Raw genomic sequence first — 14,307 nt, 5'->3', positions numbered from 1 at the left:
CAAAACACTTCATTCGGTATTGTAAGTTAATATGTCTAAAACCTGAAATGGCTGACATGTTTTCTGGGCTTATAGTAAACCAGAGCAAAAGAATGATCTTTCACTGCTCTCCCTCTTTTCAGAGTGAGCGATTGCATCTATCCACAGCCACACTAACTTAATGCTTATCTGGACTGTTATCCAAGGCATGTCCAGGTTCTGTTCTGCAGACTTTATTATGGCAACAAAATGTTGCCAAAGCCCACAACAAGGGGATTAAACCTCAACCAGATCTGACAGCACTTAACTGCCAGATGCCTTGGCTCAGCAGGAATCATGGAATAGCATAGACTCCTCTAAGACACATGGGAAATCTCTATTTAAAAAAAAAAAAATGTTTCCATTTGCAACCATTTGTGGTAACCATAACATGCTTAAAACATTAGAAAGTGAAAGCCAAAAAGCCAAAAGAGAAGTTTGGAAGCAATGCAGAAGACCAGCCCTGTGGGTTTTAATCCATTTCTGCCCATGACAGTGCAGACTCCACTATTCTTTAATGTCAAACAAATTTGTGGGTCTTTCTTCTGAGACACACCCCTTGGCAAGTGTACAGAGAAAATGCTGTGGGTAAGTGTGCACGTGTGGGAGAGTGGGTGTGCTGCAAAATGTCAGACTGAGAGTTAAAGCACACCCTCCTTGCTAGGGAAATTAGTCTTCTTCCAACATTATCCATTGCTGTGCACCAGTGATCCAAGCCTTTTTTGATTTTTAAGGTAAACTTCAATTTGCCATTAGAGCTTCTACATTTTAAATTAGGAATGGTTTTGAAGCCACTCCTGAGAAATATTTGTAATAGAAGAGATAAGGAAAATCACTAGAAAAGGAACCCTCATCTTTTATATGCTTTTTATTTATCTTTGGGGTTTTTTTTCCCTCAATCTTCTGACTCTAAAAAGCCTCATTACACACTTCATTAGTAGCTTTCTGAGGCCCTATAGTGTAGTAGCATCTACTCAGAGTCTCTGAGGGGTGAAATTGGAGATTTACTGAGGAGAGTTTGAGGGCTAATTACAAAGCCTTATCAAGTAAAAATGTAATCAGAGGGCCACTGGCATGGTGATAGTCTGCTGCAGTCAGTAAGATCTGGGTTAGATTAGGCTGCAGGGTTAAGAGGGAATGCTGATGAAGGGCAGACAGTCATCTGGCTACCTAGGAAACATCTTTTGTGGGGTCAAAAGACATCCCCATCTTTTCTTCCTTTGCAGAATAATAGCAAATGCTCTTAAGTAGTGTTAGGCATCTTGTTCTCTGAGAAGTAGCATAGTGTGAAACATAGGGAGTCACTGAGCCCAGATGTCCTACCTCATTTTAGTAAATACCAGCTTTATGTTTTAGGGCTGAAATGTATTACCCTGGATTAGGGATGGAAGGGGGATCCTAAGGCTCGAGACAAAGTCCAGAGTATTTTCAGGAATAAAGCAGGATTTTGTCAGAAAAATGCAATTACATGATGGATTGTGGTGAAAATGCAGTAAGATTCAGGTCAATGTAACAAGCACAAATAGTGACATCCAAGAGAAAATATGCTTCAAGTTTTTGGTGCCTATTTGTTTCTGCTTCCAACAAAAATGTTAGTTTTACTTTTCATTTGAAAGGTCAAAAGCTGATTTTCCCATTTGTTTTGTTTTCAATAAAAACTAAATAGGACTGTAAAGGATGTGTACAGAAACACTTCTTCAGGCAAGGATTTGAAAATTAAGATTCTTTTGGTTAAAAAACCAGAAATTTTGTGTGTGAGTATATATATATATATATATATATAAATACACACACACACTTCTTTTCCCAATTCTACTCAATTGCTTCTCCAGAAATTAGTCTCATTAGTATCTTCAACTTATCTTCAACTTCGGCATGAAGGTCACTTATTTTCTTTAGATCTACTGGTTTTAATGGATTTACATATATGCTTAAATTCAGCTCATGTTCAGATCCTTTAATGAGTCCTGATAGCCTGTAGTCTGCACTTAGTCTACCAAATTAGACTTTTTGCATATGTACATGTATAGGCATTACAAGCAAAAAGAAAAAAAAAAAAATAGATAGCTTCCTAAGGAAATTAATGAATATTTCAATTCCACAAATGGGTTTAGGAACATATATCCGATATTTGAGTTCTGCTTACATCCATAGACCCATTTACTGAGCTGCTACATGATGCTTTAACTTCCCTTTGAGTTTTTGCCATAGCATTTGCCTGAATTTTGTTGATGCTGACCAGCTTGTTGCTTGCTTGCCAGGGCAAGCTCAAAATATTATATGGGAACAAGACTTTTAGGATTAGCTATAGATTAGCTATATGAATATATCTGTCACATTTTTGGAAGTTTAGAGTTTAGATTTCTGGTAGCCTACTTTTTTTATTACAGGAACATTTTGAGTGATTTGGAATACAGGCTTGGTTGAGCCTATGTCCTCTCTATCTTTGCAAGGAGTGATCAAACCACCAGACTGTTTAATGATTCTGATGATTTCCTCTCATTCTCTTCTGCTTCATGTTGTACCAAATCCCTAAACACTTACTGTCAGTAAGAGTTCTCTCCTACCAGTGATTAGTAGGCATTTCATAAGGGCAGAAACAGCAGTCTCCACCAACTTCCTAATATTTTCCTGTAATAATGTTCAATATTTTTCAGGCACACTTTTGAAAAAGGTGTGGGTCAATGATGAACTATCTAGGCACCTAAACTATTTCATTTGGACCAAATTCTCATATCTACCAGTGATCAAAGAGAAGCTTCAGATGGCAAATATTAGAAAAGGAATTCTTTGCTACAGATGAATTTATGAGATTCATGTGCACTTTTGGTTTTCCAAAGAGCCAGACTAAATGTGCTCTTTGAAAGGGAGAATCAGACTTAATGTCTACACTCTGAGTTCTCCAAAGGGCTGCATGCAGGCACATCTGGGTGCCTTTGCAGAGCTCTATTGACTCCAGCAGGGCTCCATGGAGATGCAGTGTGACTCACAGCTGCTATACAATGGCACTGCTGGCTAAGCCATAATCATTAGATTCTGGTCGATGAGTTATTTCATGTATCTAGAAAGACATAGTTAAGATAGGTCCAGATAGAGAAATGAATATCCATTGAAATGCAAATCTCTCAATAAAATAGGTTTTGATAACTGCCGCTACTTTGATAATTCTAATGCACCTCCCTTTTAGGCACCCAAGATGAATTCTTTAACAAATTTTATCTTTTTGTCCCAGAAAGATGCTTCTGAATTGCATATACTGATTTGAACAGAAGTGATTGTACTTTCTTTAATGTTCCCATTCATTCTCACATTTTTGCACAAATGCAGGCATGATCTTGAAAATAAAAAGGTATGATTTTAGAATATAGCAATTCCAAAAATTAATTTGCTGGAACATGGACTTTCTTTATATTGTATGTTCCCTGAATAAACTTGATAAACCCATTCAGAGTCAGAAGGTGACCTTCTTACAACTTTTAGAGGCCTCAGAAGACATTAATTCACTTTCAGTGCCTCCTTGACCCAGGGTGCACTGGTGACTGAACATTTGACAAGAGAAGAGGTACTCTGGGGAGTGATCACTATTTTGAATGTGAGTAGATCAAGGAATGACCTTGGCAAGTGTATTGCTGGCATCACAATCGTACTGTTTTAACCAATGATATAAGGTTTATGATAAAATATGTGATGTCAATCACATATCATTAAATGCAGACAGTAAAATACAAAAGAAAACCAGTGTGACAGAGAGGTCCCTTTCTCAGGAGTTATATAGTCCATTTTTCCCCTGGGGCTGTCTTGGCTCTCAAGTATTTCTGCTCAGGATCTAGAATTTTTTGGAAGAAGTTAGGGGGCTTCTAGCTTCTACCCTGTACTCTGCGTAGTGGGTTAAACCATGACATTGGCGCTGGTCATGCCACACTTCAATTCCTGTATCCAATTTTGGGCCCCTCTTTTCAAGAAGGACATTGAGGTGCTGGAACATGTCCAGGCAAGGACAGCAAGGCTGATGAAGGGTCTGTGAGGAGCAGCTGAGGGAGCTGGGGCTGTTTAGCTGTAGAGGAGTCTCTGAGGAGACCTTATCCCTCTCTACAGCTGCCTGAAAGGAGATTGTAACCAAGCAGGGGTCAGCCTCTTCTTGCAGGCAACAAGTGACGGGACACGGGGACACAGTCTGAAGCTGCACCAGGGGAGGTTTACATTGGGCATTAGGAAGAAATTCTTCACAGAAAGGATGATTGGGCATTGGAATGGGCTGCCGTGGGAGGTGGTGGGGCCATGGTCCCTGGAGGTGTTTGAGGAAAGACTGGACATGGCACACAGTTCCATGATCTCGTTGACAAGGTGGTGTTAGGTCGCAGGGTGAACTTGATCTCAGAGGCTTTTTTCAACCTACATGATTCTGTGATTTTGTGATTTTTTTGTTTTGTTTTGACCCTGGACTATCTATAAGATATTAAACCATGCCATTTTCTAATTCTGGCATTTCAAGCTGTTCTAAAAGTAAAAGAGTATCGTGACCATACATACCTTTTCACCAAACAACAAAATGATTCGTCTTCTGCAAAACACGCAGTGTTTGAGTAAGTCCCAGCAGAGTACTGTGTGTTGTAAATCCAACTCACAGCAATATTCATCATGCAGTGGTGCCAAGAGACTTCAGGAGACATTCCACAAACCATCCTGGGAGTTCATCAGCATCTGATCTCGGTGACAACAAAGGCTGGGCCGAGTGCTCCACAAAGTGAGCGATTTTGACTGAGTGATGTGAGATGCTGTGGCGCACACCGCAGTGGGAGTGCCTCCAATCCCCCAGCGCCATAGGTGAAGTCACCGTGCTGCTTCGGACACTACCCATGGTCCCATAAAGTATATAAAGTATATAAAGCAATGGAATTTAGAGAAAAAAACTAAATCGTGTTAGCTGTCTCTTATTTATGAAGTATCTTACTCCTTTAGCAAACACATTATTAATACAAAAGGAAATAGAAGGCTAAGTATTAGATTGCTGAAGATGAGGAAATGAGTCTGTTATTGTTAGTTAATGCCCTTCCCTTATCATTAGTTAATGTGTTATTGCAGCTATTGGATTAGCTTGCATTATTATTTCTTTCATTAAAACATGTTCTAAATAGGTCTCTGGTTTTCCAATTTTCTGTTAGAAAGGCCTGAGTTGGGAAAAGATAAAGAGATGTAGACATCCTTTTCCATCTCCTGAAATCTCTTCACAAACCTTATGTAGTGCTTTTTGATTGCAGTACAAGAAAACTTAAATTTCTTTCTACATTTTTAATATATGTCCTGTTAAGGATGACTAGAAGACAAGGAAAAGCACAAATTTAACCTAGGGGGTTAGAGTCAAATGAATTTTAAAAAGTCATCCTTTTTTGTTTCTTTGGGTTTGGGTTTTTTTTTTCCCACATCTTGTTACTCATTGAGAGGTTAAAGTAAGAGATGTTTTCCTGCAATTGTATTCCCCCACTCTGCTCATAAACTCTGCTCTTGATGAAGTGTGGTCAAGAACACAAAGTTAGTTTGCACAAGAAGTCAAGGAGGTTTTGGGTTATTGGAAGTCTCTTAAGTGAGGGGGTGGGATTAGGTGGCATCAGCAGGTTGAGCAGGACTTTGATGACAAATAGAGGTGTTAGGGGTACTTTTGTAATCTGCAGAGGACAGAAGGAAAAGTGGCCCAATGATGACTTCTGGGGGGTGTTTTAGGACATCTAGAACAGGAAACTGTTAGCTAGGACTTAAAGAGGAAACAGTAAAGATTAAGATCTGGGTAGGTCAAGAATCAAAAAGAGCAGTCCTTGGGGTTCTGGCAAATGTGAGTTCCGAGTGTGGAGAAAGGGGAAGCTTTCAAGGAGGAGCATCAGGACATGTAAAGTTTGGATACAGGAGCCTGAGTTTTTGCAGTTTAGAGAAGTGCAAGAAAATTGAGACTGTAATGCAAGGCTCTTAGAAACTGCTTAGGACTGCTTTTGGACTACTGTTTTTTCCCTTATTCTTGATCTATTTTTTGTTGGAATTTGAAGCCTAACCTCACTGCCATTCACTCTGTACCAGGGTGACAGGCTATCCCAGCTATGCTATCAGGCATGCTATCAGCTATACTGTCCCAGATAAACATGCCATGCTATAGCTCACTTTATCTGGTTATAATACAGTATTTTTCCTCCCTGAACACACTCAGGAAATCTGCTGAGTGCTGAATGTGCTAGTGCAAATTTAGCTACCTTCACTGGGAGCCCTTCACTTTTAGAGTAGAGGTTCTCAACAGCTGTAAGGTCATTACATGGAAGTGCTTTTTCCCCAAAATTTCTTTAGGCTTTGAGCTTTTCTTTCAGATAAGATATTTCTCATTAAATTTAAGACCTCTGCCTGGCTGCCATGAACTTCTTGTGAAGCCAGTGGAAAATAGAAAGTAATCCTTGGGGGCAGAAAAGCTTTTAAAGGACATCTCTTCCTAAAATATACTCTATTCAGAAAAACAAGTGGGAAGAGAGCAGACATACTAATTTAATTTTTCCTGTTAGTCTCACCCTATTCCTCCTTCTCCATAGTGCTGATTTTTAGACCCACCTCTTTGATGTTAATATGTATATTTTTTTAGTGGTCCTGGAGATGATCTGTTAAAACATCTCATTTGCACATGCTTGTCTTGCCCTTCTGCAGTGATCAGCTGAGATATAAGATCATCTATGCTGCTATGGAATATAAAAGAGAAATATTTTCTTTTTCCAAAGCAAAAGAACTTTGATGTTCTGGAAATGAAGGTCAAGAATTTTGTTCCTAAGCTTATAGATAGGGTGGATGTCATTAAAAAGTCAGCATTTACCAAGGCCAGATGTGGATTGTGTTTTCTAGCATTGTTGACAACCATGAGATTTCCTTGAGCAACAGATAATGATATTTGAGAGCAACTTCCCCATGTAACTCTGGTATTTCACTTCCTGGATCATGTTTATAGCAAGGTCATAATTTTCACCATGCATCAACACAATTATCCTAGAGGATAACTTTGAAATTATATCTCAGAAATAAAAACTAATAATTTCTATTTATCAGGAAAATTTCAAAGTGTTACTCAAATGAGTGTAAAATTGCTTTTATGGGCTTTTATAGCTTTTGTATGTAACATTTCTTTTACTCTGCTTCAGTTCCATGAATCAATTAATCTCTGATAAATGAAAAATCATTTAACTATCAGGTAATATCCAAACTCATTCATCAAAACTCAGCTGCTTAGAAGTACTATGGAATACTGGGCTTCTTTCCATAAGAAATTATTGCTGTAAAAATTGTTGATGGTTTTTAGTGATAGAAATACCAAAGAAGGAACCAGAATGTGATTAATTAAATATTAGGTTTTTAAGCATTATTTAACAAAGGGGATAGTAATTAGAATCAGGTTTCAATTAATTAATTTTGAGTATTTCATGCAGTAATTTCTAAATTAATTCTATTCCTTCTATCTTTTCGTAATGCTGCCCATGTTTTAATGAAATCTCAAACACCTCTTTAGCAAACTGTTTATGAACTCAGAATCTAGATTTTGCCACCTGATGATGGCAAGCAGAACACCCAGGAGGGACATATTTGTTTTGAAAAATACTAACATAACAACATCAAAGGGATTATTTGGCAATACCAGACAGATTAAAAGTCTCTCTGCCCTCATGGGAGCCCACCTGGAGTAGTATGTCCAGGTCAGGAATCCTCAGCACAAGAAAGATGTGGACCCCTTAGACCAGGTCCACAGGAGGCCAAAAGAGGATCAGAGGGCTGGAGCACCTCTCCTGTGAAGACAGGCTGACAGATCTGGGGATGTTCAGCCCGGAGAAGAGAAGGCTCCTTTGCAACCTTCCAGTAACAAAATGGGGCTTTTAAAGAAGAGGCAGAGTGACTTTGTACCTGGGCAGGTAGGGATAGGACAAGGGGTGATCACTTTTGAACTTAGAGATTTAGGTTAAATCTCGGGAAGAAATTCTCAACTGTTAGGGTGGTGAGGCCCTGGCACAGGTTTCCCAGAGAAGCTGTGGATGCCCCATCCCTGGATGTGTTCAGGGCCAGGTTGGATGTGGTTTTGAGCAATGTGGTCTAGTGGGAGATGTCCTTGCCCTAGGCAGGGGTTTGGAACTGCATGGTCTTTAAGGTCCTTTCCAACACAAGCAATTCTGTGATTCCAACAGTAGTTAAAGGATATCAAAAAATTAGAATGACACAGAGCAGCTGTCAGTCATCAGCCTATCTATAGAGGAAAGGCAGTTTAGTTACATCCAGCCACTAAATGTGGATAGTGAGGCTTTACACCACTTCACCTGATCTATTTGTCTTCATACCTATGGGAACAAAAAAATGCTCTTGTTTTTATCCTCTAGAACCAAATTAGACCCACTATCAGCCTGTTATCCTAATCATAGAATCATTTTGACTGTAATGACTTAATTAACCTCTGAGCACATACCTGCAATAATCTCATACATTTTCATTTTGGTTTTAGCAGTTATAGCATAGTTTCTACATAGTTTATCTCTGGCATGAGGTTACAGAAGAAACTGAATAGACAGGAAGAAATTAATTGGTTTTTTTCTCCAGGGAAATTTCTTGGGATTTTGAAAGGGTGTCTCCCTTGAACAAAGATGAAAACAAAATGTGTCCTTTTTCTTTGCTTCACCAGCTCTGTTGCTCTTCTTTGGCTATACTCCAGCAAATTTATTAGGAAAAATTTCTTCATTGAAATGATTATCAGGCATTGGAACAGGCTGCCCAGGGAAATGGCTGAGTCAACATCCCTGGGGGTATTTAAAGGACATGTAGATGTGGTACTTAGGGACAAGGTTTAGCTGTGGACTTGGCAGCATTCAGTTAACAGCTGGATTCAATAATCTCAGGGGCCTTTTCCAAAGTAAATGATTCTGTGGATCTAAGGGAGATGCACTGAGGAAGCAGGGCTATGTCTGTGTTCACCCTGAGATGGAAGAACACATGGAAATGCCTGAGAACAGACCTCCCAATATAAGGGTCTCTAAATCCCATCTGCTCTTGCAATTGGTGGTGTGAGGGGATACTGGGTCATCACACACCAGACATCAAAGGACATGGCCACACAGGGAGATGGATCTCAGTACTCTGCTCTTCTAGGCAAAGCCAGGATAAAATGTTTGAGATTCTTCCCAGAGGGCTCCTCAGGGATTCCATCCAAACTCAGGTTGTGTCTGCTCCGTGAGGAAGGCTGAGGTCTTCCTCAAGCACCAACCTATGGTAATGCTCAGTGTTTGATAAATATGGTCTGAGAAACGAAACCCTGGTTTGTGCTTCATCTTGCAGCAGGAGTTGAACCTGTGACTTTCCCACTCACTGAGTGGTCTGGTTCTTCCAGAGAGGAAATTTCACCCTTCACAGGAAAATTTCCAGCAGCCCAGGCACGTGGCACAGATGCTGCTGGACTGACCAACTCTGCCAGCTCAGCTTGAAGTAACTGTATGGCCAATGCTTGGCATTCAACGGGCACAAATTTTCATTCCCAGGAACTCTGTTTATTCAAGCTGCCTTTAAGGAATAAATATAAAAGCTGCCTATTTACCACAAGAAAACAAATATCAGCTGGGACAATAATTCATTTCAGCACTCATGTGCAGGGCAATGTTCCAAAATCTGATTTACAGAGGTTCTGAGAACTCTGGTGTACCAGAGTTTAATTTTTGGTATTCAAGGTAAAGTACTGCAGTTTCCTCTGGTTTATTTATTTTTATGGAATATTATCAATACATTTAAAACAAAACATGGAGACTAGCATACACTCAGTGCGAGAGCATACTGAAAAGGGCTCAGTCTGGTTTTACGGTCCCAGTCCTGCAAAATGGGAAATTTCTTGTAATAAAACAATTTCTAGAACTTCATGCAGCTGCTCTGAGCACTTTATTAATTTATTTTTTAGCTGAACATGGGATATTTTCATCTTTTGTAAAACTATATCAATTCTTTGATGATAAAAGAGCTCTTGATGCCTAGAACCCTGATGAAAACCAGATTACAAGTAACAGATTTTATCTATGAAGGAAGATTTTTAGTTACTTTGGTTTGTGCTTTACCTCTGTTTTTTGTTCCTGTTGATCTAGACCTTGTCTTTTAGTAAAGTTCAACATTAAAAGCTAGGAGGATTGGTGATGTTGAAATAGAGCAAAGACCTAAAATTTCATACCATCTAGGTAGCAGAGCCACAGACAGATTCTCTGCTTGTGCTAAGATGTTTGGCTACAACAGATCTGTGATGCTTTATACAGAGTAAGACTTGGACCCAGGGGAGTGGGTTTGTGTGTCTTATACAAATTACTGCCTTTAGTGTCCTAATTGATACCATCTGTAGTTTTACACCCTTTCCTTTTTTTCTTCCTTTCTCCTTTGTAGTCAGAGCTACCTTCAAACTGCAAGTGACGTGCCTGGGGGTCACAACCTGGATCCCTCTGCAAACTACAATTCCCCAAAGTTTCGCTCAAGGAATCAGAGCTATATGAGAGCAGTGAGCACGCTCAGTCAGGCCAGCTGTGTTAGTCAGGTGGGAAATTCTTGTTATTACTTTTTTTTATAGGTTAACTGCAGATGTGAGAGTTGGAACTAGTGGATGATTTTAGGTTTTTTGCATTTTTTTAATCAATATCAAACTGAGGATGTGAATTATGGAAATAATTCAGTTCTGAGGAATGTAACTCAAAATTTCAAGAAAAATACTGAATGCTAGAGGCAAACACTATCACACATTTTCATTTCCATTTGTTTTTCATTAAAAATATAAATACTGGTGTTTTTATTTTAAGTCCATAATAAATATTTAAATGTTAAAAAGATTCAGACTGAGCATGAGGAGTACACTCCTATAATACTCATCATCTGAAAATACCTGCTCTGATTTCAGTAAATGTGGGTTGCCAGATTAAAATATAGATTGAAAAAATTATACTCCAAAGGAGCAGTGTTTCATCCTAAATCAAATCCCTCACTCTTCTTGGGGGAAAGAATAAGTCCCATCAACTATTGGGATGGGGACTCCTGAAAAGGTACAGCTTTCCTCCCTACTGCCTTTGTCTGTTAGTTAGTACTAACTCATGGTAAAGTGAGGTCTGAATCACACCTCAAGTGCAATAAGCTGTAAGAATTATGTACATGTTCTATGTAGCAGAGGACTTGACATAAAATTACCAGTGTTTCTAATTGGCCCTGACTTTTCTTCCCCGTGCTGTTTTATGACAGAGGGGCCCTGCTCCCTTCTCAGACATGGTAGTTAATATTTCTTTGACCATTTACTGAGCCACCTTAGGGTATACATATACAATGGTTATGTTAAAAGAGAAATCTTTTTAAAGCAATTTCATATTCATTCATATTCAATTTGTATTGCATGGCTATTCAGGCCTGGATTCAGCTCATCTAAATTGAGGCTTTTAACTGAGGCAACAACTAAAGCTTCCTCTGTAGTTAATGGAGCAAAAGAGTTTCTTCCAGGACAGTGAACATCCTGAGTGGGCTGAGAGCCCTCTGTAAATGCCTGTCAGTCTCCACTGACTGTAGAGGGCAGGAGGGGCTAGTCACCTGACTAATGCCCTTCAGTCAAATTCCTTAATTCATGGGAGGTAATTCTAAATTTAATCTTAGGCAGCACACATCAGAATTAGAAACAGTCATTTTCCAAACCTTTCACTATTTTTTTCACAGCTCCCTTGTGAAAACTGTTCCCATGATTCTGATGCTTTGTTTTTTATTACACTGCTTATTGGTTATTTTGTCTTTTTATTATACTTTGCTTATGAGAAAATTTCATGTGTATTAAATCCTGCCTTCAAAGCAAATGCTGTCAGCTGCCACCTAACAATGTTCTCACATAGAACTAGTCTAACATCTTCTGCCTCTTTGACCATGCCTGTGCACAGAGATATTCACTGAGCTGTCCATGATAATTAATTGGTTTCAGTAGTGGTTAAAATTCTTCATTTCAGTGTGCATTACCTGGAAGGTGTCCACAATAGATTTCATTTGCAGGTAGATTACTCAATTGGCCAGATTAACTAAACCTGCTGGATACAATTCCTTGCTTTTTTAGAGTTCACCAACTTATGCAACTTTGTGTTAGCCACACACTTCCTACCTCACAGTCCAGATGTTTCCAAACCATTAATAAATGCATTTAATAAATATTACCCCCAGCAAATGTATTAAAATATCAAGTTCTGAACCTTTGCTGTTTCCTGTTCTTTCTCCATGACATCATCCTCCTCTTGTTCCATCTACATAATATCAGTTTGTATAATTTGTGAGGTTTTTTATGCCTTTTTGTTGAGAGATCCTTCCTTTTTCACACCTGACAAAGGGTAGACTCAAGAAGAATGCTGAATTCTATGGTATATATTTTTAATTTCAAATTGAAAACTTTTAATTTTCTATTGGCAATAACCTTAGTTTGAAATAAGTGGCTAAGTCTTGCCAAGTTTATGGACTAAATTACCATATATTTCCTGATCAATAATATTGCAAAATAGCTCAGAGTAAAATTGTTTTGATCTCTTTGAGATTGCATTAGTCTGCTTAACTTTATTAAAAGCAAATTTTATGAAGAGTAATTTAGTTCTTTTCAGAAGATTTTCAGTAGTAAAAATGTCTTACACAAAATTATCAGTTATTCATAATCATCAGAACTTCTCTATAAAATTTCCATTTACTTAACCCAAACCCTAAAACATTTGAAACATTTGATGGGACTCTCTTTCCATAATGAATGAAGCACTAGGAGCACTTAGCAGCTGTATAGGAAAATTAATATCAACCGGATGCACCATTTAGTGATGCCATAAATTTAACTTGTAAAATTATTCATACTGATTCTGATTTCTAGCACCCACTTTTTAGAAAAAAATTATTTTCAGAAAGTCATGCAATTATCTGTTCAGTGTAAACTTCCCATGTGATTTTGGATAAAAATAGTATTTAGTTATTCAGGTACATTTACAGGTAGTTAGGGCTGCCTTCAGCGATCCTTTGAAAAACACTGTAGGCAGAATTAAGGCGCTAATCTTCAAAACAGCAACATAAGGTTTCCTGCTGAGAGGTTCTCCAAGCCTGGCCACTCTGCCTAAGCCCTGTTTATCATGAAAATTGCCTCTAAAAAAGGCACAGTGTTGGATCATGCCCAACCTGCGAGGCAGGGCTAGCAGGTAGATGCTGGGTCCTGCCTAAGCCCTGCAGGGAGCTGGAGGCTGCTGCTGAAATACCCCAAGGGGACAACAGGGTAGAGGGTCCAGGAGGCACAGCTGGGCTGCTCTGCCAGGCAGGGTTCCACAGCACTCCTGCTGGTACAAGGGTCAGATTTTATATAATGCTGCTGCAGAAAAGTTCTTCCATGGAAGTGAATGGCTAACCCAGTTACCAGGAAGTGAGTTTGGCTTGGGTCCCTTCTCAACTATGCCAAAAGATATTAAATGGAACCCTAATGTATGGCATGTGTGATGCATTTAACAGAGATGTGTAAACAGCTGATCTAAGTAGAACAATGTGAATGTGATCAGAAGGGATTACTACATTTTAACTATTTGCTAAAACAGTTCTTCATCAATGTACAGGTGTCCATTTGAGATGTTGAGGCCGTGATGATCACAAAAAAGCAAGTCAAAAATCAAATGCATTGTTGTTGTTTATTCAGATGAGTGAAGCAGAGGTTAATGGGCAATTTGAATCGGTGTGTGAATCAGTGTTTAGTGAAGTTGAAGCTCAGGCAATGGATGCCCTTGACCTCCCTGGATGTTTCCGAACAAGAAGCCACAGTTACTTGCGTGCCATTCAGGCAGGCTATTCCCAAGATGATGAATGTATTCCTGCGCTGACATCCTCCAACATCACCTCAACCATCAGGTCAACCACAGGTAAGCCAGTCTCCACTGATCCTTTCACTGCTCTGCATGTAAAAACATATCAGCTTGTTTTCTAAAGGGAGGTTTGGCACTAGAAACATTTTTGATGTGTAGAGATAATGTTTGATACCGGTATTCTTGTGTTTTTTATACTGTACTATTGTAGCTACATCTTGGAATAAGCTCTATCTGGGAAGAATGCTGTGTGCAAAATGTAATGGACCTGGATTTTTGACCTCCATTTCACATACATACAGTTATCTAGGTGCAAATATAAAAATGCAAGTGCCAATGGTATAATATTGTTAGACATTTATGTGGTTTATCTATCAAGTAATTGATCTTCTAAATGAGATTAGGTGTGCTCATTTTCATTTAGGTTGTTAGAGTA

At 38.9% G+C, this 14,307-nt stretch overlaps 1 protein-coding gene across 1 annotated transcript in view; it reads left to right on the top strand.

Annotated features, from left to right (window-relative positions):
• Nucleotides 1-14,307, top strand: part of DLGAP2 (DLG associated protein 2) — a 103,433-nt gene that overhangs the window by 36,293 nt on the left and 52,833 nt on the right. The window contains exons 4-5 of the mRNA XM_059842802.1: nt 10,429-10,576; nt 13,709-13,928. Coding sequence (XP_059698785.1) covers nt 10,429-10,576; nt 13,709-13,928 — 368 coding nt within the window. The remainder of the gene's footprint in view (nt 1-10,428; nt 10,577-13,708; nt 13,929-14,307) is intronic.

The sequence above is a fragment of the Haemorhous mexicanus genome, chromosome 3 (assembly GCF_027477595.1).
Source record: "Haemorhous mexicanus isolate bHaeMex1 chromosome 3, bHaeMex1.pri, whole genome shotgun sequence".
NCBI classification, from domain to species: Eukaryota; Metazoa; Chordata; class Aves; order Passeriformes; family Fringillidae; genus Haemorhous; species Haemorhous mexicanus.
Note: the sequence above shows the minus strand (reverse complement) of the source record. Positions and strands in the feature narration are given on the sequence as shown.